The sequence below is a fragment of the Scylla paramamosain genome, unplaced genomic scaffold (genome assembly GCF_035594125.1).
Source record: "Scylla paramamosain isolate STU-SP2022 unplaced genomic scaffold, ASM3559412v1 Contig76, whole genome shotgun sequence".
Lineage (NCBI taxonomy): Eukaryota > Metazoa > Arthropoda > Malacostraca > Decapoda > Portunidae > Scylla > Scylla paramamosain.
The window spans coordinates 70,001-96,429 of NW_026973741.1; the positions used below are offsets into that span (position 1 = coordinate 70,001).

The 26,429-nt window shown below is 44.0% G+C and overlaps 1 protein-coding gene and 1 long non-coding RNA gene across 11 annotated transcripts; one reads left to right on the top strand and one right to left on the bottom strand.

Annotated features, from left to right (window-relative positions):
- Positions 1-77: 77 nt before the first annotated feature.
- On the top strand, positions 78-13,729 carry LOC135098705 (uncharacterized). Of its 4 annotated transcripts, XR_010267282.1 has the most exons (8): positions 78-217; positions 1,029-1,217; positions 3,825-3,964; positions 6,773-6,989; positions 8,352-8,494; positions 9,520-9,771; positions 10,954-11,053; positions 12,987-13,729. It is a non-coding gene; the product is annotated as an uncharacterized LOC135098705 (long non-coding RNA). The 4 variants fall into 4 exon arrangements; XR_010267281.1 differs by lacking the exons at positions 78-217; positions 1,029-1,217 and having other exon boundaries at positions 3,710-3,964; XR_010267283.1 differs by lacking the exons at positions 78-217; positions 1,029-1,217; positions 3,825-3,964 and adding an exon at positions 4,760-4,854.
- A 417-nt stretch (positions 13,730-14,146) lies between these two features.
- On the bottom strand, positions 14,147-26,174 carry LOC135098707 (probable E3 ubiquitin-protein ligase HERC4). Of its 7 annotated transcripts, XM_064001100.1 has the most exons (10): positions 25,695-26,174; positions 24,366-24,515; positions 22,624-22,762; positions 21,481-21,566; positions 20,721-20,871; positions 20,390-20,608; positions 20,022-20,124; positions 18,700-18,806; positions 15,438-15,573; positions 14,147-14,989 (listed from the first exon to the last, which is right to left on the bottom strand). In XM_064001100.1, exons 3-6 carry the CDS (start codon positions 22,706-22,708, stop codon positions 20,535-20,537), a joined length of 396 nt encoding a protein of 131 aa, XP_063857170.1. In that variant the 5' UTR covers positions 22,709-22,762; positions 24,366-24,515; positions 25,695-26,174; the 3' UTR covers positions 14,147-14,989; positions 15,438-15,573; positions 18,700-18,806; positions 20,022-20,124; positions 20,390-20,534. The 7 variants fall into 7 exon arrangements, 3 of the variants coding, with proteins under 3 accessions (XP_063857170.1, XP_063857167.1, XP_063857169.1); XR_010267287.1 differs by lacking the exon at positions 25,695-26,174 and having other exon boundaries at positions 22,624-22,696; positions 24,366-24,636; XM_064001097.1 differs by lacking the exon at positions 25,695-26,174 and having other exon boundaries at positions 24,366-24,639.
- Positions 26,175-26,429: the final 255 nt, after the last annotated feature.

Consider the following 26,429-nt stretch of genomic DNA (forward strand, 5'->3'; position numbering starts at 1 on the left):
CTCCCCCTTAACCCATTATAACAGGTCTCTAATTTAATGTGTTTCCTTCTTCCCTTACAGTGACTCAGACTATTCCCGTGGGCGGCCTCACTAGACAGGATGGATGGCCCGCCTCTCCCACGCCCATCCGCCCACTGCCCACCACGCCCACGGCCCACACTGCTCCCTTCCACGCCGCCCTCAACACACCCAGCGGCTTGCACAACCTCATGGCAAGGTAGGAGCGCAAGGGACTAGGAAGGGGGGGGGGGGTTCAGGGGAAATGTTTGTGTTTTGAAACTAAGGGAAAAAAAAGAGGAATTTTTGGGGGTAAAGTAGATGAGATGCTGTGAATTAGGGAAAAAAAAGAGAAAAAAAAGGGAAAAAAAAGGAATATTTTGGGGGATAAATGAGAAATGTTCCGTTTTAGGGGTGGAAAAAAAAGACGGAAAGAAGGGGAGAATGAGGAGAATTTGTGGGGGAAGGGGAAAAATAGGGAAAATTTTTTTAGTGTTGAGGGGGGGATGGGGGGGGAAAGGGAAATTTTTTATAGCTAAGGAAGAGGAAATGCTGTCTATGGTGGGGGAAGAGAGGGAATCGAGGGGAAATAATGATAATAATCTCGTTTTCTATGTATACTGATTCGTTTTCTTTAGTTAATTTCAAGGTATTACTATTGAAATTACATAAAGAGGACAGGAAAAGGAGGAGGAGGAGGAGGAATAGGAATAGGAAGAACAAAATGAACAAGGTAGCAAGAGGAGGAGGAGGAGAAGAAGGAGGTGGAGGAGGAGGAAGAGGAGAAGGAGGAGGTGGAGGAGGAGGAGGAGGAGGAGGACTAGGAGGAGGAGGAGGAGGAGGAGGAGGAGGAGGAGGAGGAGGAGGAGGAGGAGGAACAGACCTAACGTGTAGAAGATAAGAGGCTTGGATAATGAAAAGTCTTCCTCCTCCTCCTCCTCCTCCTCCTCCTCCTCCTCCTCCTCCTCCTCCATTAACCTAACCTAACCTAACCTAACTTAACCTAACCTAACCTAACCTCACACCCACAGGTTCGGAGGCCTCCAGAGAGCTGGCCAGAGTGAAGCTTGTGTTATAGAGGAACAGCTGCTGATCATCAAGCTTATTGAGTGACTGGAGGAAAGTGGAGGAGCCTGGAGGGAGTCGTGGAGGTACAGTACTTGGAGAAAATCCCTCCACCATGATGACTGGGTGTCTACTGTACAGTCCACCGACCAATGGTGAGAGAGAGAGAGAGAGAGGAGAGAGAGAGAGAGAGAGAGAGAGAGAGAGAGAGAGAGAGAGTCTTGATAGATAATATTGAGCACAGTCTTCACCGCTGGGTCGACTGTGGGGGCTGCGTTATTCCGTTGGGGAAGTACTGGCCGGTTGGTGGCCATGGCTGTTCACGCACTTGCTCTTGCTGTGGCTGGCATGCTGTTCTGTCCTCTCTTCTTCCAGGAATTGCTGTCTGAGGTGTGTGTGTGTGTGTGTGTGTGTGTGTGTGTGTGTGTGTGTAGGAGCCATCATCATCAACCACAGCAGGTGAAAATGATGGTTCCTGCTTTCATCCTCATTGGGGCTAGCCAGACCAACCTGGGGCTGTACTGGGGTGACGCTGTGTGCCTCAGGTGGGTCTGGAGGGCTGGGATAGTGGGTAACAATTAAAAAAGACTAGTGTACACTTAAACCATTACAAACACTATGTAATGCTGGTCAGTTTTGGATGAGTTTGGGTGTGTTTTGGGGTGTTTTAAGTTTTTTTGGCTATTTTAAAGGAGTTTGGGTGTGTTTGGGTGTGTTTTTGGTGTGTTTGGGTGTGTTTTGGGGTGTTTCGGTCAGTTCTAGATGAGTTTGGGTGTGTTTTGGGGTGTTAAGTGTTTTTTGGGCTAATTTAAAGGGGTTTGGGTGTGTTTGGGTGTGTTTTGGGGTGTTTTGGGTGTGTTTGGGCTAATTTAAAGGAGTTTGGGTGTGTTTGGGTGTGTTTTGGGGTGTTTTGGGTGTGTTTGGGCTAATTTAAAGGAGTTTGGGTGTGTTTGGGTGTGTTTTGGGGTGTTTTGGGTGTGTTTGGGCTAATTTAAAGGAGTTTGGGTGTGTTTGGGTGTGTTTTGGGGTGTTTTGGGTGTGTTTGGGCTAATTTAAAGGAGTTTGGGTGTGTTTGGGTGTGTTTTGGGGTGTTTTGGGTGTGTTTGGGCTAATTTAAAGGGGTTTGGGTGTGTTTGGGTGTGTTTTGGGGTGTTTTGGGTGTGTTTGGGCTAATTTAAAGGAGTTTGGGTGTGTTTGGGTGTGTTTTGGGGTGTTTTGGGTGTGTTTGGGCTAATTTAAAGGAGTTTGGGTGTGTTTGGGTGTGTTTTGGGTGTGTTTAGGTGTGTTTTGCGGTGTTTTGGGTGTGTTTTGGGGTGTAGAAAGACGGTTGTGATGTGTGCAGGGTGCCTCAGTCCCTGGATGGGTGTAGGAGTGCGTGGTGTTGGTGTCTGTGCCTCGTGGTGTGGGATTGCCAGCCTGCAGGTGTAGTGCATGGAAAGGGGCAGATAATTTAAGACAGTTTATCATATTTAATTATTTTGTTTATTCATTCATTTACTATTATCATTATTTTTATTGTTTTTAAAGGAGGATTAATTTTTTCGCTCATCTTTTGTGTTCGGGAATTCGTGATTAGTGCTGCTATAGACAAAAAAAAAAAAAAAGGGAGAGATCGTTTTATTTCTTAGTGTGGAAATTATCGCGGTGTGTCAGGTGCTGAATGGTGTTGAGAGTCGCAGGTCCCGCCCTCTGACATTAAACAGACAATAAAGAACTAATATATCGCTGTTGCATTGATTTCCTTTAACGTAAATATGTAATGGTACGGTTTTATCTGTGTCTCCTGATGGTATGACACTTTTGGCTAATTTTTAACTAATTCTGTTCATGTCATTATCTGAATACCTAATAACAATGAGTATCCTGCATGTACTGTCAAATCTATCGAAACATCAACATCAGCACATCAACTGAGAGTCTTATGGATTTCAAGAGATTCCTAATTATTGCTGTTTCCTTCTGAATTTTAATAGGTTCAGAAAATCTACCGAAATTGTGCTTCCCGGCAGTTGGATATCTATTGAGAGAGAGAGAGAGAGAGAGAGAGAGAGAGAGAGAGAGAGAGAGAGAGAGAGAGAGAGAGAGAGAGAGAGATCAAATTAAATATAATACATAAATTATAAGGAAAAAACGAAGATAATGGAGACGAATAAATAAGTACATAAATACATAATAAAATATAATACAGAACAAATCATTAAGGAAAAGAAAAAAAAGTATATGATAAATGAAGTGCGGTGATGATAAACACAGCGTGGTGCAAAGCGTACGTTAGTTAATCTGTGATAGACCCAAGCTGTATACATAATTCAAAGAGCTTACCTGATTTCGTCATGACAATTAAACATTTGATAATAACGAGAGTCTTCAAGTCACACAAGCTTTTCAATGACTTCACACAAGGTCATAGAATAAATGAAGAATCGTAGTGTAAACACCGCCGGGATCATTTCAAATTTGGCGCTTGAATTGGAGAGAGATGTGGACATTTTGACAATTACAATTACAATGGCTTATAACTTAGTTTTACATGTTCATGCTTCTTTATATTTCACTTGTTTTATTTTGTATTAGAACAGTGTAATATGAGAGAAGCTGGAGTAATTGGGAAATGTAATTTGTAGGTGGTAGTGGGTACAGGGTACATATTCCACTAGTCCACGCTGGCATGGGAGAGTGAGTAGACGTTAGATACACGGAGAGATGGTGTTTGAAGGGCGCGTGTGTGCAGCTGCCTTATTTAACCTCGATTTTCTCTCAAGACGGTGACACGTGCCAGTGGAAGCTTAATGGCTGCCGGCAGGTGCTCGTGAGGGCCAGAAACACTTATAATATTGACAAGTGACCCACCTGCTGCTTGGCCACCTGGGGACTGCTCACAGACGCCATGGTGCAATAGGAGGTGAGTTTGATAATGGTGTTCTTTGTAATGGCTCCGGAGGGTAATGTTACGTTAATGTTCTGCTTTCCAAAATGTTCTAATTATTTATTTATTTATTTATTTTTGATCGTGGAAGGATCATATTTAACATTTTCTCCTCGTTAGGAATACATTTGTACACTTGATTCAATATTCCACGGTCCTGCTAACGTTTCAAACCTCTAGGACAAAACACCCTTGAATTAACCACGAGAGAAAATTAAAAGCTGTCAAAATTCATCTTGGTGAAGGCTTCCATATATATCCACTTTCCACATATATCCGCCATTAATTGCTATATCTCTCACTTATCATCAGCCAATCCTGTCACTAACTGGAGCCACATAACCGTACTTTCATTTCCGCTAGTCAGATATAATCGCTATTGCCTAGTTTTGATGTGATGAAGGCTTAACTGAGGCAGACTGACACCTCTTCTCTACAGGGACCGTTGCTTGTAATTTAAACTAACGCCACTTGTAATTTGAACTAATGTACAGTGTTTTCAGGTTCAACAAGCAACAGTACTTAGTTGACTTGTGCATAGATACGTGGTACTTGCTGGATAAATGTAGGTAATTAGTGTGTGTGTGTGTGTGTGTGTAAGTCTTCGAATACAATATAATGAAAAAAAATTAGAGGATTAATTAATATGTAAGGAGAAATGACAAAGGTAACGAAAGAAAAACAGTGCGAAAATTAACATAATTAAAATAAACTATGAAAACTATCACAAAGAACAAGAAATATTAGTAAAAACTCAAAAATTAAGTTAACCGTCCCTGGGTGAAGACTGGCCGCCGCCCCGCCATGTGCGAACAACAACATTCGGTCAGGGTGGAAGCGATTAGGGAGTTTTCAGCTGTAATTGTGTAAGTAGTCACCATCACTTACTGGAGTGACGGGAGGAGTGGAGCAGCAGTAGTGGTGGTGGAGCTGGAGTGGTATCAGGTAATAGGAGAAATTTGTGCCACTTAGTTGTCTGGTCATCAGTAGAAAGTGTGATTTTATTTATTGGTTTATTTTAGTGTTGGAGTCGTGGGCGCGGCATGACATGGCTCTTTATGTAAGCGACAACACCAGACAATGTTACCTGTACGTCCATTTGTGAACGTTTTATAGCCAAAGTACTAGACCTGAGGGAAATGGAGGTATATTTTCAGTTGGGGTCTTGCTGGCTGGCGAAGCAAAATGTTCAGTCACTTGAACTGCAGAACACCACAACTTTTGTTTGAAGAAGCTGAAAAACAAGTCACTCTATATTTTCTCACCTTACTGATTACTTTATTACCTGCTCACCTTCATTGTTCACCTGACCCAACCTAACCTGACCCAACCTGACCTAACCTGACCCAACCTAACCTGACCCAACCTAACCTGACCCAACCTCACCTGACCCAACCTAACCTGACCCAACCTAACCTGACCCAACCTAACCTGACCCAACCTCACCTGACCCAACCTAACCTGACCCAACCTAACCTGACCCAACCTGACCTAACCTGACCCAACCTAACCTGACCCAACCTAACCTGACCCAACCTCACCTGACCCAACCTAACCTGACCCAACCTAACCTGACCCAACCTAACCTGACCCAACCTAACCTGATCCAACCTCACCTGACCCAACCTCACCTGACCCAACCTAACCTGACCCAACCTAACCTGACCTAACCTGACCTAACCTAACCTAACCTGACCCAACCTCACCTGACCCAACCTAACCTGACCTAACCTGACCTAACCTAACCTGATCCAACCTAACCTGACCCAACCTAACCTGACCCAACCTAACCTGACCCAACCTCACCTGACCCAACCTAACCTGACCCAACCTCACCTGACCCAACCTAACCTGACCCAACCTAACCTGACCCAACCTCACCTGACCCAACCTAACCTGACCTAACCTGACCCAACCTGACCTAACCCAACCTAACCTGACCCAACCTCACCTGACCCAACCTGATCCAACCTAACCTGACCCAACCTAACCTGACCCAACCTAACCTGACCCAACCTAACCTGATCCAACCTCACCTGATCCAACCTAACCTGACCCAACCTCACCTGACCCAACCTAACCTGGCCTCACCTCACTGCACCTCAGTCTTCTCATATCCACTCCCTCCTCCCAGGTAATGTGGACATCAACTTATCCTCTTCTCCCAAGGTTAATACATGTCAGATAGACTTAAGCTTGTAGAATATCTTGCATTACATATAAATTTATTAATGCGAAAAAGTAAAAGTTTAATGAAGTGATGCATCCCCGAATGACACCCTCCCCATCTGAGTGCTTGAGAGTCACTGGTGGCCGGCTGCTGGAGCTGTGCAGGGCAGGGCAGGGTTGTTAACTGTTATGGGAATCACAATACATAGTTATTTGTAGTTCTTGTTTAATTAAAGAAAATAATAATAGTAATAATAAGTAAATAAATGGTTAAGTTAGGTGGTAAGTGGTTGATCTATACTTGAGAAAATACATTTATATTCATTTTTAGGTAGTTTTATTTATTTGTTTATTTATTTTTTATTCTTTGGTGTACGTATTTATTTATTTTGTATTTATCTTTTTTGTGTTATGAGAGAGAGAGAGAGAGAGAGAGAGAGAGAGAGAGAGAGAGAGAGAGAGAGAGAGAGAGAGAGAGAGAGAGAGATGCTATTCTTAATAATGTATCTAATTTTAACCTATTTCATTTTGTTATATTTACTAAGAAACACTAATTAAACCATACTTTCTACAACAACAACAACAACAACAACAATAACAACCAAATCATTCCAGACTACCCGATCCCGTGCCTCCCGCCCTGCCCCACCCAGACACCATGGCCCGGCAGCGACACCATTCCACCTGCTACACGACGCTGGCTGACGCACTCCTGACGTGGCAGTGACAGGAGGCGGAGGGCAGGAGCAAGAGTCGGATGGTGAAGAAAGGCGTGATGGCGGAGGTGGTGGCTGTGGAGGGTGTTCCTGCAGGGTACCTCGGCAGGGTCTAGGTTAGAGCAAATGGATGATGAGAGACTAGTGAGATTTTTTTTTTTTTTTTTTTTTTTTTTTTTTTTTTTTTTTTTTATGTAGGAGTGACACTGGCCAAGGGCAACAAAAACCCAATAAAAAAATATGCCCACTGAAATGGCAGTCCCATAAAAGGGTCAAAGCAGTGGTCAAAAATTGATGAATAAGTGTCTTGAAACCTCCCTCTTGAAGGAATTCAAGTCATGGGAAGGTGGAAATACAGAAGCAGGCAGGGAGTTCCAGAGTTTACCAGAGAAAGGGATGAATGATTGAGAATACTGGTTAACTCTTGCGTTAGAGAGGTGGACAGAATAGAGATGAGAGAAAGAAGAAAGTCTTGTGCAGCGAGGCTGCAGAAGGAGGGGAGGCATGCAGTTAACAAGATCAGAAGAGCAGTTACCATGAAAATAGCAGTAGAAGACTGCTAGATATGCAACATTGCGGCAGTGAGAGGCAACATTGTGGCGGTGTGGAATGTTAGGAGTAGCAGTTGAGGGAACAGGTGTGTTAGGGTGGTAGTAAAGAGTGGCTTGGAAACTAGTTGGGCTTTTGAACGGTTGAGAGTGACTGAAGTATGATTGTCAGAAATGGAGAGGGTTTAGAATGGCATGTAAGAATGTGAAGTGAGACAGATAGAGCGATGAAGCACGTGAGGTTGAGTGAGCCAGGTGTGGAGTGAGACAGACAGACAGACAGACAGACAGAGTGATGAAGCACGTGGGGTTGAGTGAGCCAGGTGTGGAGGAGTGACAGACAGACAGCCATGAAGCACGTGGGGTTGAGTGAGCCAGGTGTGGAGGAGTGACAGACAGACAGCCATGAAGCACGTGGGGTTGAGTGAGCCAGGTGTGGAGGAGTGACAGACAGACAGAGCAATGAAGCACGTGGGGTTGAGTGAGCCAGGTGTGGAGGGGTGAGACAGACAGAGCCATGAAGCACGTGGGGTTGAGTGAGCCAGGTGTGGAGGGGTGAGACAGACAGAGCCATGAAGCACGTGGGGTTGAGTGAGCCAGGTGTGGAGGGGTGAGACAGACAGAGCCATGAAGCACGTGGGGTTGAGTGAGCCAGGTGTGTCACTTGGGGACGACTGTGAGTCAACCCAGGCCAACAGCTGATGACGCTCAATGATGGAATTAGAAGCTGCATGAATTGTTTATGTAGATTTTAGAAGCTGTCTGAATTGTTTATGTAAATCTGAAGCACTTACTTTGAATTGAAGGCTTGGACCATGTAATATCTTTGTAATTCTTCTGTATCATTGTCATAAGTTCCTTAGATAGCTCACTACAGTTTTGTCTCTATCTAATAATATGTACATTTACTCAAACTGAATTTTCTTTCAGTGTGCAGGTTTGCAGTAAACCTCCCTGAAGGTTCCAGAGCTGCTCAGCAAGTGTCCAGTCCAGGCTGTCACAAGACTGTGTGATGGTGGACCTTCCAATGATACTCACTGAAAACAGCTGTGCACTGCCACTCACAGGAAATGGTGAGTACTCTAGGTGTGTTGTCTGCTGGCTAAGGGAGAGAAAAATTCTGGTGTGTGTGTGTGTGTGTGTGTGTGTGTGTGTGTGTGTGTGTGTGTGTGTGTGTGTGTGTGTGTGTGTGTGTGTGTGTAGGAGCCCATTAAATATTGCTTGTTGTCAGAAATGGAAAATGCTCTGATGGGCTTTGAAAAGGTTGCTTATATCAGTGAAATGAGTAGGTGTGTCCTTGGAGACAGGCAGCATGTGGCCAGGCCTGGAGGACAATCTTGACTGAGGCCCTTGAGAGACTGCAAGCTAACAAAGCCAAGGAAGATCCTTGTGGGAACACCTCAGCAAATCTTGGAGCTTATTCTGAAGGATTCTGTAGTGAGGAAACTCAAAGTTTGGAGGAACAGAAGAACAATGTTGCTGTGTGTGGAGGCAATACATTGACTGTGTAGTATATCGTAAGGAAGACAATCTTTGCTCCCACAGTGTCAAGAGTGAAACACCTGCTCCACCACTGCCTCAGGAAGATCCAATGTTCACCCACACAGTAAAAGCTGAAATAGTGGAGGCAGTATCACGTAACAATTGATCAAAGCAGAACAAGTCAAGGTGTTACTAGTACTTACTGTGTTGTATAAATACTTCTGAAAGAGAAAGAGAGAGAGAGAAAGAGAGAGAATGATAATAGTGATGTGTGTAGTTTCAGTGATTCACTTACAGACAGTAGTTAGTGAGCAGGTGTTGAATATAATGCAGTGTTGCTGAGGGAGAATAAATTGATTAGCAGCAGTGTGCATAAATGTACTGTTTTTTTTATTTGTGTAGAAGGGACATTGACAACTTATTTATCTCTCCTTCCACTGAATGGCAGGCACAGTGACACCAACAATTACCTGCTGTTTACACTTCACTGTTTTGACTTGCATTTCTCTAACAATCTGGGACTGAATTATTCACTACTGTTGGTTTGACAAAGGATTTTTAACGTGTCCCTTGAAGATTAAAAGCCCCACCTGTTTCCATTGTCTGTTATTTCCAGATTGAGTTGCCTTGAAGCTGAGATGAGTTGGTCAGCTAGTGAGTGGCTTCAATAAAGTGACTGTGAGGTGTTGGCTTCAATAAAGTGACTGTGAGGTGTTGCCTTCAATCAAGTGACTGTGAGGTGTTGGCTTCGATCAAGTGACTGTGAGGTGTTGGCTTCGATCAAGTGACTGTGAGGTGTTGGCTTCGATCAAGTGACTGTGAGGTGTTGGGCATGGTATTGTGTTATTGCAAGTGTAACCATTAATAAGTAAGTTCTTTCCTTATAACTCTTCATACATGGATTGCCATACATGGACGGATAAGGCCCTTGTACAGAGTCATCTGCTGGGGGTGAGAAAAACTGGTGGAGATGTCTCAGAACGCCTAACTTCACAGAAGCTGTTTTAGCTAGAGATGAAATGTGAAGTTTCTAGTTTAGATCATAAGTAAAGGACAGACCAAGGATGTTCAGTGTAGAAGAGGGGGACAGTTGAGTGTCATTGAAGAAGAGGGGATAGTTTGGAAGACTGTGTTGAGTTGATAGATGGAGGAATTGAGTTTTTGATGCACTGAACAATACCAAGTTTGCTCTGCCCCAATCAGAAATTTTAGAGAGATGAGAAGTGAGGCGTTCTGTGGCTTCCCTGTGTGAACTGTTTACTTCCTGAAGGGTTGGATGTCTATGAAAAGACATGGAAAAGTGCAGGGTGATGTCATCAGCGTAGGAGTGGATAGGACAAGAAGTATGGGTTAGAAGATCATTAATGAATAATAAGAGAGTGGGTGACAGGACAGAACCCTGAGGAACACCACTGTTAATAGATTTAGCAGAAGAACAGTGACCGTCTACCACAGCAGCAATAGAACGGTCAGAAAGGAAACTTGAGATGAAGTTACAGAGAGAAGGATAGAAACTGTAGGAGGGTAGTTTGGAAATCAAAGCTTTGTGCCAGACTCTATCAAAGGCTTTTGATATGTCCAAGGCAACAGCAAAAGTTTCACCAAAATCTCTAAAAGAGGATGACCAAGACTCAGTAAGGAAAGCCAGAAGATCACCAGTAGAGCGGCCTTGACGGAATCCATACTGGCGATCAGATAGAAGGTTGTCAAGTGATAGATGTTTAAGAATCTTCCTGTTGAGGATAGATTCAAAAACTTTAGATAGGCAGGAAATTAAAGCAATAGGACTGTTGTTTGAGGGATTAAAACTACTACTACTACTACTACTACTACTACTACTACTACTACTACTACTACTACTACTACTACTACTACTACTACTACTACTCACATCTTGCCTGACTGCCAGACCAACATTTACTGTGTAGAAATGGCACAGTCTACTCCTTTAGTTCTTTTCCTTTCTAGAATGTGCATATTAGTGTACCCTGTCGTGCCTCCCATGCTGTGTAATGCTGCAGTGTTGATTGTGTGTGTGTGTTTCCCTCAGGTGGTACTGTGGATAGCAAGCGGAAGAGACCTTGGGAGACTTCCGTTAATGAGGAGCAACAAGCACACCTCACTGGAGTCTTTCAGGAACCAACAGTCAGGTGAATATTATGTTATTTGTACTGTTGAGGTCCCATATCTCTGACTTGTGTGCTCTCAAGATGCTATGCTCAATTTTTGAATCCTTGACACTGACAATAAGTCAAGCTTAGTGGGAGATGTCTTTCACACACTGCCCTGCTTGTTTCCCCCTTGTTACAGCTTAATCTGCTTGTTCCCCCCCTTGCTACAACTTAATTTGCTTGTTTCCCCCTTGCTACAACTTAATTTGCTTGTTTCCCCCTTGCTACAACTTAATTTCCTTGTTTCCCCTTTGCTACAACTTAATCTGCTTGTTTCCCCCTTGCTACAACTTAATCTGCTTGCTTCCCCCTTACTACAACTTAATTTCCTTGTTTCCCCTTTGCTACAACTTAATCTGCTTGCTTCCCCCTTGCTACAACTTAATCTGCTTGTTTCCCCCCTTGCTACAACTTAATCTGCTTGCTTCCCCCTTGCTACAATTTAATTCTTCTCATAAGTGTTGTGATTGTGGTTGTTCAAGAAGGGATCAGTAACTGTCAGACTGGAAGGAAGCTGGGAAGATTGGAAGCAGCTGTCACACAGTTGGCAAAGGGTGCTCAGTGATTGGAACAGCTGTCTCTCTGCTACCCTGCAACTCACAAGCTTCTTCTGACTAAAAGAGGGTGCAGCTAATCAGTTTTTACAATATATACATCCCATCAGCTTAATATTCTTGTATCTGCTTTCCTTTTTCACCAAGAGCCTTTCTTTCTCTTCGGAGTGACAGCTGTGCCTTTGTGTCAGTGCATCTGTGGCCACCTGTGTCATGGCTGTCACTGATCTTCCTGTCTCCCGTCCAGTCTCACAACTACAAAGCCCTCTCAAACAAGGCCTATCACAGCGCTCTTCCCTTTGTTAAGCTTGACAGCACCCGTTATAATGCAAGAATTAAATGTGAGCTGTGAAATCAGAGTGTAGCAGTAAGGGGAACACAGGCAGGGAAGTACAGGAGAGACCTTCCCCTCTACTGTGTCTGGCAGTCTCTCTGTGATTAAAGGGCTGAACTTGGCATCTTCAGGGCACGAGAGTTGCTATGGGTGATAATTTGCTATTTTTTTGAGCAGTGAAGCCTTTGTTCTGTGGGTGTGCTGTCATGCACTTTAATATTCTTTGTGGCCATTGTAAAGCCACATTGAAAGTATATGTAAAGCTTGATGCCAACCCCAAGCTGTCCCATTTTATAAATTCATATAGAAATATTTAGAAAAAAACTGGGAAAATTTGAAATCTGCAGCAATTTTGGTCCCAGGAATTTTGGATAGGGGAATTTCAACTGTATATAGCATTGTTGGGTGTGTGTGTGTGTGTGTTTGTGTATGGATAAGAGGAATAAGATTAACGTTTTCTGAAGGAGTTGGAGGAGGGGAGGCATGCACTTAACCACGATTACAAGAGCAGTAACACTGAAAATAGTGGTACAAGACTGCAAGAGAAGCAACAAATGGCTGGATAAGCAGATGTTAGCTCCTGTTAAGTGTGAGTCCTGACAGGTGTGAGTGAGTCTTGTCAGTGAGGTGTGTTGTGAAGTATTAATGGAGAGAGAGAAGGAATGATTTTCAATGATCACTGTGAAATAAGAGGAGAGTTCTGTTATTGCGATGTGCATGTGAAAGTATTGGGTTAAATATGAGACTAATTTTGGGGAATTCATGGATATAGGAGAGAAATAGATGTGAAATTGTTGTGGGGTGTTAAAGGACTGTCTGAGGCACCTGTTAGGCCACGGGAGGGAGTGAAAAGTTTGTGGGAATAAGAGTTTGCATGAGTGAGGAATTAGTGTGTGTGTGATGCAGAAATAATCTCATTCTTCATAACTAGTTTGCCCAAGTTGCATTATTTATGTATTTTTTGCAGAGGTTTTGTCTTGTCTGTGCAATCAAGGCTGGTGGTGATGGTGGTGTCTCATTGCAGGGCTGATGTGAAGGTGTCTGCAGCCAGTGTTTGGTCTCCTCTGTGCCTGGTGGTGGTGCCTCATTGCAGGGCCTGATGTGAAGGTGTCTGCAGCCAGTGGTGGTGCCTCATTGCAGGGCCTGATGTGAAGGTGTCTGCAGCCAGTGGTGGTGCCTCATTGCAGGGCTGATGTGAAGGTGTCTGCAGCCAGTGGTGGGTGTCCTCTGTGCCTGGTGGTGCCTCATTGCAGGGCCTGATGTGAAGGTGTCTGCAGCCAGTGGTGGTGCCTCATTGCAGGGCTGATGTGAAGGTGTCTGCAGCCAGTGGTGGTGCCTCATTGCAGGGCCTGACGTGAATGTGTCTGCAGCCAATGTTTGGTCTCCTCTGTGCCTGGTGGTGCCTCATTGCAGGGCTGATGTGAAGGTGTCTGCAGCCAGTGTTTGGTGTCCTCTCTTCCTGGTGGTGCAGCCTGATGTGTTGCCTGCTTCAGTGTAAATCTTGCAAGCCAGATCTGCCAGGTGTCTCCAGTGTAGTAGTCTAGGGTGCTTTGCTTTGTGTCTTTGGCAATAAATAAATTTGTGAGTATCATTCTCATGTGAATTATATAGTTTGATAAAATTACAGAATGTGCTTGGGTAAACTAAATTTATATATTGGTGGTAAACAATTCATGCATCCCCAAGTAAATAAGTAAAATAAATAGGACCCAAAACAATAGATGCAATATAGATCATCCTCTGGTCAAAAAAAAAAAAAAGCCAGGATTGGCCCTTTTCAAAAAAAAAAAAAGCCAGGATTGGCCCTTTTTTGGCTAAGTTTAAGGCGAAACTTGCACACAGAAGCCTTGTCCGAGCGACACCGGAGTCGCTCGGACAGGGCTTCTGTGTGCAAGTTTCACCTTAAACTTAAACCATTTTTGGCTTAAACCATTTTTGGCTTTGACCAAAAATGGGCCAATCCTGGCTTTTTTTTTTTTGACCAGAGGATGATCAATTGTTACTAGTATTTTTTGCTTCCATTTTTTTTTTTTTTTTATCAGGGCTATGAACTGGTTACATCAGAAAGCAGCTTATTTGCAATTTGTAAAAAGATTTTAGTATATAATTCCACAAGTATGAACAAGATGATTAAATATATTTGTTTAAATCACATTGCCAAAGTTTGTGAGGAGGCATGAACTGTTACACCAGAAAGCTTGTTTATTTGCAACTTGTTAGTATAATTCCCTAAGTATGTACAAGATAATATATATATTGTTTAATAAATCATTATTGTTTAATCATTCCCTAAGTATGTACAAGATAATAATATATATATATTGTTTAATCACAAAAGTTTAATAAATACACAATAGGATAAATGATTTGTTTTCCTTGTGTCAGAGAGCTCCTGTGTCAACTTGAGTGAGACTAGTGTTGAGGACTTCAGCCTTTGCAAGTCCTGAAGGATGCTTGTCACTCCCACCAACAGCTTGAAGGGACTCTTCCTGCTGCTAAACTGCTTAACAATATCCTTCCTGCTCAAAATTCTTGCCTTACAATCTTCTTACTTGAAAACTCTTGTACCCTTTTCTCGCTGCATTCTTCCTGCTGTTAACTGCTTGACAATTATTCCTTAAAATTCTTACCTTACTTTTTCCTGCTTAAAATTCTTGCCTTACAACCTTCTTACTTGAAAACTCTTGTACCCTTTTCTCGCTGCATTCTTCCTGCTGTTAACTGCTTGACAATTATTCCTGCTTAAAATTCTTGCCTTACAATCTTCTTACAACTTGACTCTTCCTTGATTGCAATGAAAAATTCCTTGACTCCTCTTGTCAGGCTTACAGGTAGCAAGACTCGGCCCCTCTTCCTGATGACGCTCCTTGACTTAACTAACACCTCGTCAGGCTTACAGGTAGTGACACAGCCCCTCTTCCTGATGAAACTTGACTCCCTGATTGCAATGAGTATGTCAGGCCTGATGTGGTAGAGATTGCTGTGGGCAACTGTTCATGGGATGGAGTGAAGCAGCACACGTCACACCTGCAAGAAAAATAGACCATTAGCTCCTAGACACATGAAGCTTGTATGTGCTGAGATCCTTAATGTTTGATAATTGATTCATTACAAAACAACCTTTGAAAAGAATGAGGCGTGGAAAAGGTGCCGAGATTCTTAGTATGAGATGTTTGGGGATTGGTTGCCTAAAAGACTATGACTGGACAAACATGATACGAAAAAACCGGGCAAGTTTGAAAAGTACAATGCACTATGCAAGAAATGTGTCGATATTTTGTGAATTGCGTCAAAAATTCAGTCACATTCAAGAAAGGAAATTTGAAAAGCATAGCAGTATGACAGACAAGAAACTGAAAAATGTGCCTTAAATAAATACTTCCCAATTATATTTGAAGGATGATTGAAATTCGCATGGCATCATAAATTTCAATAGCACGACATTATATACATATTAGAAGTTTAAAAGACGAACCTGATGAATAATTTCACCTTCCCCAACACTGCCTCGATCACATGGTATCCTGGCAACGGGAACAGCAAGGAGGCAGCTGAATTCACACCTGTACATCAATCAACTCTGCCTCGGTGCTGATTGGCCAAGGAGGAGCCTGTGGGAGAGAGAGCCTTTGTTAAGTCACCCCTATAAATGTAAAGCACACGAAATCTATAGTTGTAATCAAATTTAATATTGCAGAAGGGTAGTGACATTGTGAGTAGGAAAGACAGGAGAGGCGAGGAAAGAATCAGCTTGATCCTGGAGAAGTGAAAATATAATCTCGAGGATAAACTTATGAATAAAACTTCTAATTTGAAAAGAATAATAATTTTAAACTTTCTGCTCACACCTTTGAAGTTTATTATTGCTATTCATGGTCAGTTAATAATTCCAGAGATACGTTTTTGAAACCCACTTTAGAAAAATATACGAGGAAATAAAACAGTACAAGAAAAAAATATATATATATATCACATGAATAACAAATTAGGAAAATAAGTATTAGAAATCCAACTTCGAGCTGAATTGATAAAAAAAATAAAAGAAAAATCTGGTTTAATACAACAAAGCATTAATAGACAAGTTTAATGTAAATTTAGAAGGTTAATGTGTGTGTGTGTGTGTGTGTGTGTGTGTGTGTGTGTGTGTGTGTGTGTGTCTCCAGATTTTTGAGTGTGTCGTCACCAGATTTTTGAGTGCATGAACATTCTAATGGTTGAATGAATTCGTGTTTATGTGCGTGTGTGTGTGGGAGCGGGCGTGAGTGTGTGGGCGCGGGCGTAAGTGTATGTGTGGGCGCGGGCGTAAGTGTATGTGTGGGAGCGGGCTTGTGTGTGTGTGGGCGCGGGCGTTTGAGGGCGTGGACGCGGGCGTGTGAGTGCATGGAGGCGGGCGTGTGAGTGCATGGAGGCAGGCGTGTGAGTGCATGGAGGCGGGCGTCAGTGCGTGCGTGGAGGCGGGCGTGAGTGCGTGCGTGGAGGTGGGCGTGAGTGCGTGCGTGGACGCGGGCGTGAGTGCGTGCGTGGACGCAGGCGTGAGTGCGTGGAGGCGGGCGTGAGTGCGTGCGTGGAGGTGGGCGTGAGTGCGTGCGTGGACGCGGGCGTGAGTGCGTGCGTGGACGTGGGCGTGAGTGCGTGCGTAGACGTGGGCGTGAGTGCGTGCGTAGACGCAGGCGTGAGTGCGTGGAGACGGGCGTGAGTGCGTGCGTGGAGGTGGGCGTGAGTGCGTGCGTGGACGCGGGCGTGAGTGCGTGCGTGGACGTGGGCGTGAGTGCGTGCGTGGACGTGGGCGTGAGTGCGTGCGTAGACGCAGGCGTGAGTGCGTGGAGACGGGCGTGAGTGCGTGCGTGGAGGTGGGCGTGAGTGCGTGCGTGGACGCGGGCGTGAGTGCGTGCGTGGACGCAGGCGTGAGTGCGTGGAGGCGGGCGTGAGTGCGTGCGTGGAGGTGGGCGTGAGTGCGTGCGTGGACGCGGGCGTGAGTGCGTGCGTGGACGCAGGCGTGAGTGCGTGGAGACGGGCGTGAGTGCGTGCGTGGAGGTGGGCGTGAGTGCGTGCGTGGACGCGGGCGTGAGTGCGTGCGTGGACGCAGGCGTGAGTGCGTGGAGGCGGGCGTGAGTGCGTGCGTGGAGGTGGGCGTGAGTGCGTGCGTGGACGCGGGCGTGAGTGCGTGCGTGGATGCGGGCGTGAGTGCGTGCGTGGACGCAGGCGTGAGTGCGTGGAGACGGGCGTGAGTGCGTGCGTGGTGGGCGTGAGTGCGTGCGTGGACGCGGGCGTGAGTGCGTGCGTGGACGCAGGCGTGAGTGCGTGGAGACGGGCGTGAGTGCGTGGAGGTGGGCGTGAGTGCGTGTGTGGACGCGGGCGCGAGTGCGTGGAGGCGGGCGTGAGTGCGTGCGTGGACGCGGGCGTGAGTGCGTGGCCGCGGGCGTGTGAGTGCGTGGAGGCGGGCGTGAGTGCGTGCGCGGACGCGGGCGTGAATGCGTGCGTGGACGCGGGCGTGAGTGCGTGCGTGGACGCAGGCGTGAGTGCGTGGAGGCGGGCGTGAGTGCGTGCGTGGACGCAGGCGTTTGAGGGCATGGACGCGGGCGTGAGTGTGTGGGCGCGGACGTGTGAGTATGTGGGCGCGGGCGTGAGTGTGTGGGCGCAGGTTTGTGAGTACGTGGACGTGGGCGTTTGATGGCGTGGACGCGGACCTGTGAGGGCGAGGGCATGAGGGCGAGGGCGCGGACGTGTGAGAGTGTGGGCGTGGAAATGGGCGTATTTGTGTGATCCTCCTAAGTGTTGGTGTGTGTGCCTTACTACTTAAAGTTAGTGAGCCAGGTGACCGAGCACGTGGCGCGCGGGGCATTTAAAGCCCTTTAATAATGGTAAATAAAGGCGATTTAAAAATATGAGGAAGAATGGCATCAACTTGTGGTGCTCATAGAAAACGTAAGATATATTAAGGGAGACTATGATATTTAATAACTTAATTTTAATCTTAGTCGAAAAGTGTTATTTTTAAGGTATGCCCTCCCCTTAAAGGTAGGTGTGTGTGTGTGTGTGTGTGTGTGTGTGTGTGTGTGTGTGTGTGTGTGTGTGTGTGTGTGTGTGTGTGTGTGTGTGTGTGTGTGTGTGCAACAAATATAAACGTACATAAAAAGATAATGAATGAATGAAAGTAATGAGCAATGGTACTTAAGCCAATTACCACTTACCACAGCGAACAAGTCGAGGGAACACAAGGCAGCGGCCACAGACATACCAATCTATCACAGTCTTGCGTATTCATAAATAAATAATCTCGACTTCTCCCTTAATTCTCACCTCAATAAGTTAGTCACACGTCAGATCACCTGGACAAACATGCAACTTCCTACTTAACAAGCTTATTTACGCTGACTGCAGTCTAATCACTCTTACAGCTTAATCACTCACCTAATTATTTCCACCTGGACATATAAATAACTTAATATCTGTTCAGCATATTTAATTCTCACCTGATAAGCTTAACTACGTCACCTGAGCAGTGTTATAATCACCATCTGGCCTAATCACACGTAACCAACCTCACTAGGCTAACCTAATCAGCTCACCTAATCACTAACAACGTGGCTAGCCTAATCACCACGTATGGGCAGACCTACCCCAATCACACCTAACATAATCCTCACCTATTCAAGCTAATTATTCAGAGTCTTACGAGTTACGCATTTAATTCCACCCAGTGAGTATTAATTTAACATAATCATTGCAAAACTTACCATTTAATTCCTTCAAGAGCTGCGTCAAGCCACAAGACCTGCACCTTGACCTCTCACCACCGCTGCTACTGGTGAAGTGAACTGAGCAGGCATGACACGCTGAAAGACTTAACGAACCATATTTTGAAACAGTTAGGTGTGTCTCTAATACTAATGACTCTAATGAAGGTTGTACTGGTTTTTAAAGATGTTTTTTTTATTTTTATGGTTCTAGTGACAGATTAATATGTTTGCTATTTTATTAACAGGAGAAACGCATTGGAGAACTTGGTTCAATCAGGTTAGAAGAATTGGAACCGGAAAATTAAGTGTCACATTGAAGGGGGGAGTGTTCAAATCGGTAGTTAAACCCGCATTGTCATAAGATACGGAGAAGTAGCCAATAGGGAAAGCAGATAGAACAAGTTGGAGATTACTGAGACGAGTGTTAAGGCGGATGCTTGGGGTGACAAGGAGGAATTAAGTGAGAAATAGTTTTATAAGAGGAACAAAGTAACGGAGGTGACAGTACAAGACAGGAGAATAGTCCGGTCACATCAGAGGGCCAGAAGAAGGCATGGATATAGAGATAGAAGGCAGAGGATTGACGTGACAGACCAAAAGGCGGAAGGATCGCATTGGAGAGGACCTGAGGGAGAGAATTGAGTGGGGAGGAGGTTGGGGAGAGCCTTGTGGAGAAGACTAGTGAGGAACAGCAACCTCGTAGGAACATTGGAGCAGAAGGAAAATGTTACCCTTTCCAGCTCGGTGAGGGGGGAGGGGAAACGAGGGGAGAGAAGAGGGGAACAGCACACTCCCCCATCCATTCCCATCTCCTCATCTCCAAAAATGATTCCCTCTCATCTCCCCATTTCCTGCTACCCATCTCCCCACCCTCCTCGCCCCTCGCTTCCTCCACCACCTTCCCATCTCCAAAAACATCCTCCCATTCTCATTACAATCTCCCCATCATTTCCTTTCTCCCCTTCCCAACTCCTCATTACTCCTCAACTAAGCACAGACACCTACCCATCTCCCCATCTCCCCCAATGGGCTATATTTTAAGGTGATGGGGGCACGGAAGGCTGTGTGTTCTCCCTAAGGGTGAAGCAGTGAGGTGCTGCAGGTCACACAGTGGCTCGGAAATTGAAATATTCAGGTTTTCGACGAGCCAGGGAGCTGCAACACATCACCTGCTCAACATCTAAACACTGAAGAAGAAAAATGACAACAAGAACAAGGACAAAATAGAACAAATGAAGGAAGGAACAGAAATACTTGACAAAAACACACACACACACACACACACACACACACACACACACACACAAACACATACGTACCTTCCCTAAAGAGTCGAGTGCCGCTGTGTGGCTCTCCCCAAGTGCCACATACCCAATTGGTTCAGAATAAGAGGCCAAATTCGGCACCAACGCTGGGGTGTCACTGAGAGAGAGAGAGAGAGAGAGAGAGAAATTGGTTAGTCTTAGGCTTATATAATTTAATTCATGTTTGTTTAGAATTATTCATCATCATTATTATTATTATTATTATTATTATCATTATTCAGTTTGTTTTTCTTGATTATAAATAAAAGAATATACTTTATGTACACCACCACTACTACTACTACTACTACTACTACTACTATTACTACTTTTCTTCCTCTTCCTCTTCCTCCCACCACCCAAACACACACACACACACACACCTAACAAGAGGATCACCCTTGGGAGTATAGCCCAGTTGACCCTGCTTGTTTGACCCCCACAACAGCAGGTAGCCGGCCTGGGTCACGGCAGCAGAGTGGTGACCCGCAGCGGCCAGCAGGACTAAGAGGGTGCCAGCCAAGGAGGTCACCAGGGCAGGGTCCTTCTGGGGTCCCTGTCGGTGTCTAAGTGCCAACTGGCCGAAGGTATTTTGTCACCATCTGAAACACACAAAAGCAAAAAATAAATAAATAATGATGATAACACACACACACACACACACACACATATATACAGACATACACACAGACATACATACATACAGACACCCACCAGCAGTCAAGGCAAGGGTGTGGTTGGCGCCACAGGCCAGCTGCACTGTCACCTTCCTGGCCAGACTCTTGACAAGCTTGCGTGTGGCGGTGTGACTGTCGCAGGAGTTGACGCCAAGCTGACCGTACCCATTGTCACCCCGTGCGTAGATCTGAGGAGAGAGGGAGAGGTGGGAGGGAGGGAGGGAGAGGGAGAGGGAGAGGGAGAGGAGAGAGAGAGAGAGAGAGAGAGAGAGAGAGAGAGAGAGAGAGAGAGAGAGAGAGAGAGAGAGTGAGAGAACTAAGACCTAATCTAACAAAACCCAACTTAACTTAAGATATAATATAACTTTAAAGAGAGAGAGAGAGAGTGAGAGGGGAGATTAGAGAGAGAGGGAGAGGGAGAGAACCTAACCTGTCTAGGAGAAATAATTTGAATATACAGTAAAATCCCTCTCATCCAGCATTCCAGTATCCGGCAGCTTCAAGTATCCGGCACATTTTTCCCTGAGCTTTAAAATCAATAAAAAATCAATGTGTACTCACAAAATCGATTAAAATTCCCGCACAAGGCATACTCTGTCCCCTGGCCACCACAGCGCACTGCTTGGCGCCACCCGCGGCCCGCTGCACTGTGTTTACCGAGTGACTCAGTCCCGTGTGTGCACTGTTTATGGCCTGACGCCAAACAACAAAATTATTTCTACTCTTTCACACACACACACACACACACACACACACATCACAGGCTCTCTCTCTCTCTCTCTCTCTCTCTCTCTCACCAGGCCCCAGGAGGTGAGAGAAAGAGAGTACTGGTCTCCGGCTGCCACCTGAACGATGCTGTAGTTCTGTAGCTCATCAATTAATTCTGCAGGTGAGAGAACAGGTGGTGAGAAGAAGAAAGTGCTATTGGACTGTTGTGTGGTTATGGTGGTGTGGTGGTGGTGGTGGTAGTAGTAGTAGTAGTAGTAGTAGTAGTAGTAGTAGTAGTAGTAGTAGTGGTAGTAGTAGTAGTAGTAGTAGTAGGTTCATTACATTCCAAGCACAGTACATAAATAAATAAATAAATAAATAAATAAATAAATAAATAAGTAAATAAATATGATAAAACAATAAGAAAACAACAACAACAACAACCACATAAAAACTGATGACCCCAACCAGTCACCATGACCTCTAGTACAAGGGTCACACAGGGCCACCACACTGCGACCTGACACAAACATAAACAAGACACCTTTTATGCATGAAGGACAAGTGACCTATGACCCAACAGTGACCCACAGTGACCCACATTGACCCACAGTGACCCAACAGTGTCTTCACCTAGAACTGTGGAGTGTACAAGTGCCCAGCTGACACGTGGAGGTGCAGGTGTCAAGGCTAGGTCACATTAGGTCACCTGAACAGAGAGTGTAAGGGGGGGGTGGCCTGGTGAAGGGAGGGGGGCCAGGTCAACCCTTAAATTGTGTGTAATAATGAAAATAATGATAACAGTGACCTCACTCTCTCTCTCTCTCTCTCTCTCTCTCTTAGGTTAGGTTAGGTGTTTACTTGGCACTTTGGCGTGTACCGAGGTTCCCACACTGCCAAGGGCGGCGAGGGGGGCGTGTGGGGGAAGCACAGGGGCACATCCAAGGCTGCGTCACAAAATTTAGTGATTCTTTAAAGTGTAAACAAAACAATTCTCTTAAAACTACATTTATCTGGTAACTATGCACACACACACACACACACGCACTCACACATACACACACACGCACACACACACATTTAACTAGGAAGAGGCGTCACTGGCTGCACAGGGAAGCAATTTAAGTGGTCTGAAATATCTTACTGGCGTTGTGTGGCGCCATCAACAAAGCAACACCATTTCTCAAGTGAATAAGTATTATATCTCACTCAACACCATCTCAGGCACTCACCTTCCTGTATCTGGTGGTGTGTGCGTGTGTCTGTAGGTGTGGAGGAGTCCTTGAAAGCCAGCACCTTGTACACCTGGTTAAACATAAGATGCCTGGCCTGTAGATCCACGTTTTTGGCGCGACTCTGTGGGCCGTCTCACTTCCCAGGGACAGTTTTTTTGTTTTTTACTAATTACACTGGTTTTTATATATATATTTATCGGTTTTCTAGGTTATGATGATTAATAAAGGTTATATTATTCGTTTTGCATAGGGTTTATCTTATACTAGTATTTTAAGATACCACAAGTTATAAAATCCCACATCTCTAATCTTTGCCTTTTTTTTCTTATTTACGCCACTTTTCCTTAATATTTTCCGGTATAAGATAATGTAAAATACTTAAAAGACTCCGTACTAGTTGTTTATTTATCAAAAGTAACCTCAATTAGTGAATTATAACGCGATCGTCCCTGTCTCAACACTGTACCATTATACAATGTTGACATCCTGAGGACTGTCTAAGAAAGATGAAAGAAATTTAATCCTCTTCCTCTTCCTCGTCTTCCTCACCCTCATCCTCCTCTCTTCCCCTTCCTCCTCTGGCAGAAAAGGGATAAGAGGAGGAAGTAAACGAAAATAAAGAAAGGAATAAGGAAATACTGAATAAAGAAAGAAATAACGAATAATATGATTTAAAACTTTGTCCCTGTTATTTTCCTTCATTTAAATCCTATTCCTCCTCTTCTTCCTCCTCTTCTTCCTCATAATCTTCCTTTCTTCTTCCTTCTCAACATTACTCACCATTTTGTGGTTTTAAATGAAAGATTTATATATCATCTTGCGAACATTTTCAACACACACACACACACACACACACACACTGCATAAGCATATGTACAACGAAAGACAAGGCAACACACACACACACACTGTATAAGCATCTGTACAACGAAAGACAAGGCAACACACACACACACACACACACACACACACACACACACACACACACACACACACACACACACACTGCATAAGCATCTGTACAACGAAAGACAAGGCAACACACACACACACACACACACACACACACACACACACACACACTGCATAAGCATATGTACAACGAAAGACAAGGCAACACACACACACACACACACACACACACACACACACACACACACACACACTGTATAAGCATCTGTACAACGAAAGACAAGGCAACACACACACACACACACACACACACACCAGAAACACCTAGAAACACAATTTTACTCCCAAAAACACCTAGAAACCCAAAAAACACTTAAATAACACTTAATTTCCTTTCAAAACACCCAAAAAACACACATTTCTAGCCAAAAACTCTTAAAAACACTGAATTTCCTTTCAAAACACCCAAAAAGAGACACACACCTACCCAAGGACAGCGAAAAAAACAACAATTTCTACCCAAACAAACTTGAAAAACACCAAAATCTTTAAAAAAAACACAAAAAAATAAAAAATATATAAAAAAAACATCCCCTGCCTTTTTAAAACACCACAGAAACGAAGAATTCACTTAAAAAAAACACTGAAAGCACGACTATTCCCTTTCAAAACACCAAAAACTCTCACTTCTATTCCAAAATGCCTAGAAAAAAAAATTGCGTATTTAACTCAAAACACTTCATCTTATATTACAAGGCTGCCACATCACCACCACCACCACCACCACCACTACTACTACTACTGCTACTACTACTACGTTTGCTTACCTTTAAAACGCTGGAAATTCAGTGAAAATCTTTTCTTAATATTTCTTCTTTTCCTTCTCCTCTTCCTCCTTCCCTTCCCTCTTCTTCCTCCTCCTTCTTCATTTCTCCTTCTTTCCTCCTCTTTCTATTCTTCTCTATGCATGAAAACAGCTGGAAAATATAGGAAATAACACTAAATACTAATGGAAGGGCACTGGGAGGAGGGAAGGTCCAGGGTCTCGGTCCCCGGATGAAGGCGGCTGATGACGTCACGTCCGCCATATTTACGTTATGCAAATGATTTTGAAAATGACCCCTCGCAAAAATGGAGCTAGGCCGGAATGCTTTACATATTATGAAAGGGCATAATTTTAATTTAATTCTGGACATATAAAAATATTCCAAGCTTCAGTAATAATAAAGCTATATTTAAATAACTATATGAAAAAGTGTTCGAACAAACACGATAAAAAAATACATTCCAAAATCCACAAATCTCATTTCTCACGAACACAATACACTTTAAAAAATCGAAACTATTTTTACAAACAATCAGAAGTTAACCGGAAGCTGAAATAAATAAATAAATAATTTATAAATGTCGACTTTTTGAGTGTTCAACGGGTCTAAAACCCCTCTAAAAGTCCACGTATTTCACTCAAAAGCATCATAACATATTTAACAAACAATAAACGATTTTTTGAGCCCATAAAATCTTGCCTAGCTGCTGAAATAAAAAATCATGTTTGGCAGTATGAAAAATTTAACGGCAAACAGCAACACTTATTTACGCTGAAACAACCTCATAATCGACATGTTTCCCTTAACACTCGCACGCAAAACACTCAAAACACCACCAAATATTTTTACAAACCATAAAATCTTAGTTAAAAAGCCTAAATATATAAGTTAAGAAAATAGAAAAAATATTGGAACCCGGGGTAGACTCTGGCAATCCATCATGGCGGCCGCGGGTGGGCTGGGGGGGGTCTCAGATGTAAACAAGATTGGCTATCTGTCTTTCCTTATTATTTGTGGTTGTTATGAAGGTTATTTTTCTATTTTCTGGATTAATTTCAGCTGTGTGTATGCGTATGTGTGTGTGTTTGTGTCTGTGTGTCTGTGTGTGTGTGTGTATGTGTGTGTGTCTATATATATATGTATGCGTATGTGTGTGTGTGTGTGTGTGTGTGTGTCCGCCTCTATTCCATGATAAATAGCATTATATTCTCTCTTCTCTTCTCCCCTTTTGCTATTAAGTATCAAGTATTTTCCAGGTATTTCCAGTGTTTTCCAGGTAGTGTCGTAGGTTGAAGCCAGACCTCTGCTACCTGTCACTACTAAACTCACCTTAATTGACCTCCTGTGCCTCTGTGGTCCCGTTCCCTGGTGTTTAAATGAAAAGAGGACACACACACACAACCGCACTGCACGGTGTTTCCCAGGTACACTGAGGAAGACAATAAAAAATAATAAATAAATAAAAAAAAAATCCCAAATCGCCTGGAGCAGTCTGCCTCCCTCCCTCGGTGAAGGAGGTGGAAACAAGCGGACCCTCACCATGGGGTACAACCGGATACTTTAATTATATGGCAGGAAATGCGAGGGTACATTGACTTTATAAGCGAATACAAATGAAAATATGTCACTTGAAGCACTGTGAGGTGTTAAGAGAGAGAGAGAGAGAGAGAGAGAGGGAGTCGGTTCCCCGCGCCAAATAGCCTATCACTTATAATTAAACCTTTAAATTGACGGAAACTCGAATAAAAGCATAGAAAACGAGAGGACTGAGTTTATAAGCGAACCTTAAAATTAATTAGAAGTTATGAAAGACACAGTAGACTGTTTATAATGATACTGAAGACTGAAAGAGTGAAAGGGTTAGCCTATCACTCACAATTAAATCATAAATTAATGAAAACTCCAATAAGATCATAGAAAACGAGTTAACCAATATCTTCACTCTTTCACCACTATTCTGTCCACCTCCGCAATGCAAGAGTCAACCAGTATATTCACTCTTTCACCACTATTCTGTCCACCTCCCCAATGCAAGAGTCAAGCAGTATATTCAGTGTTTCACCA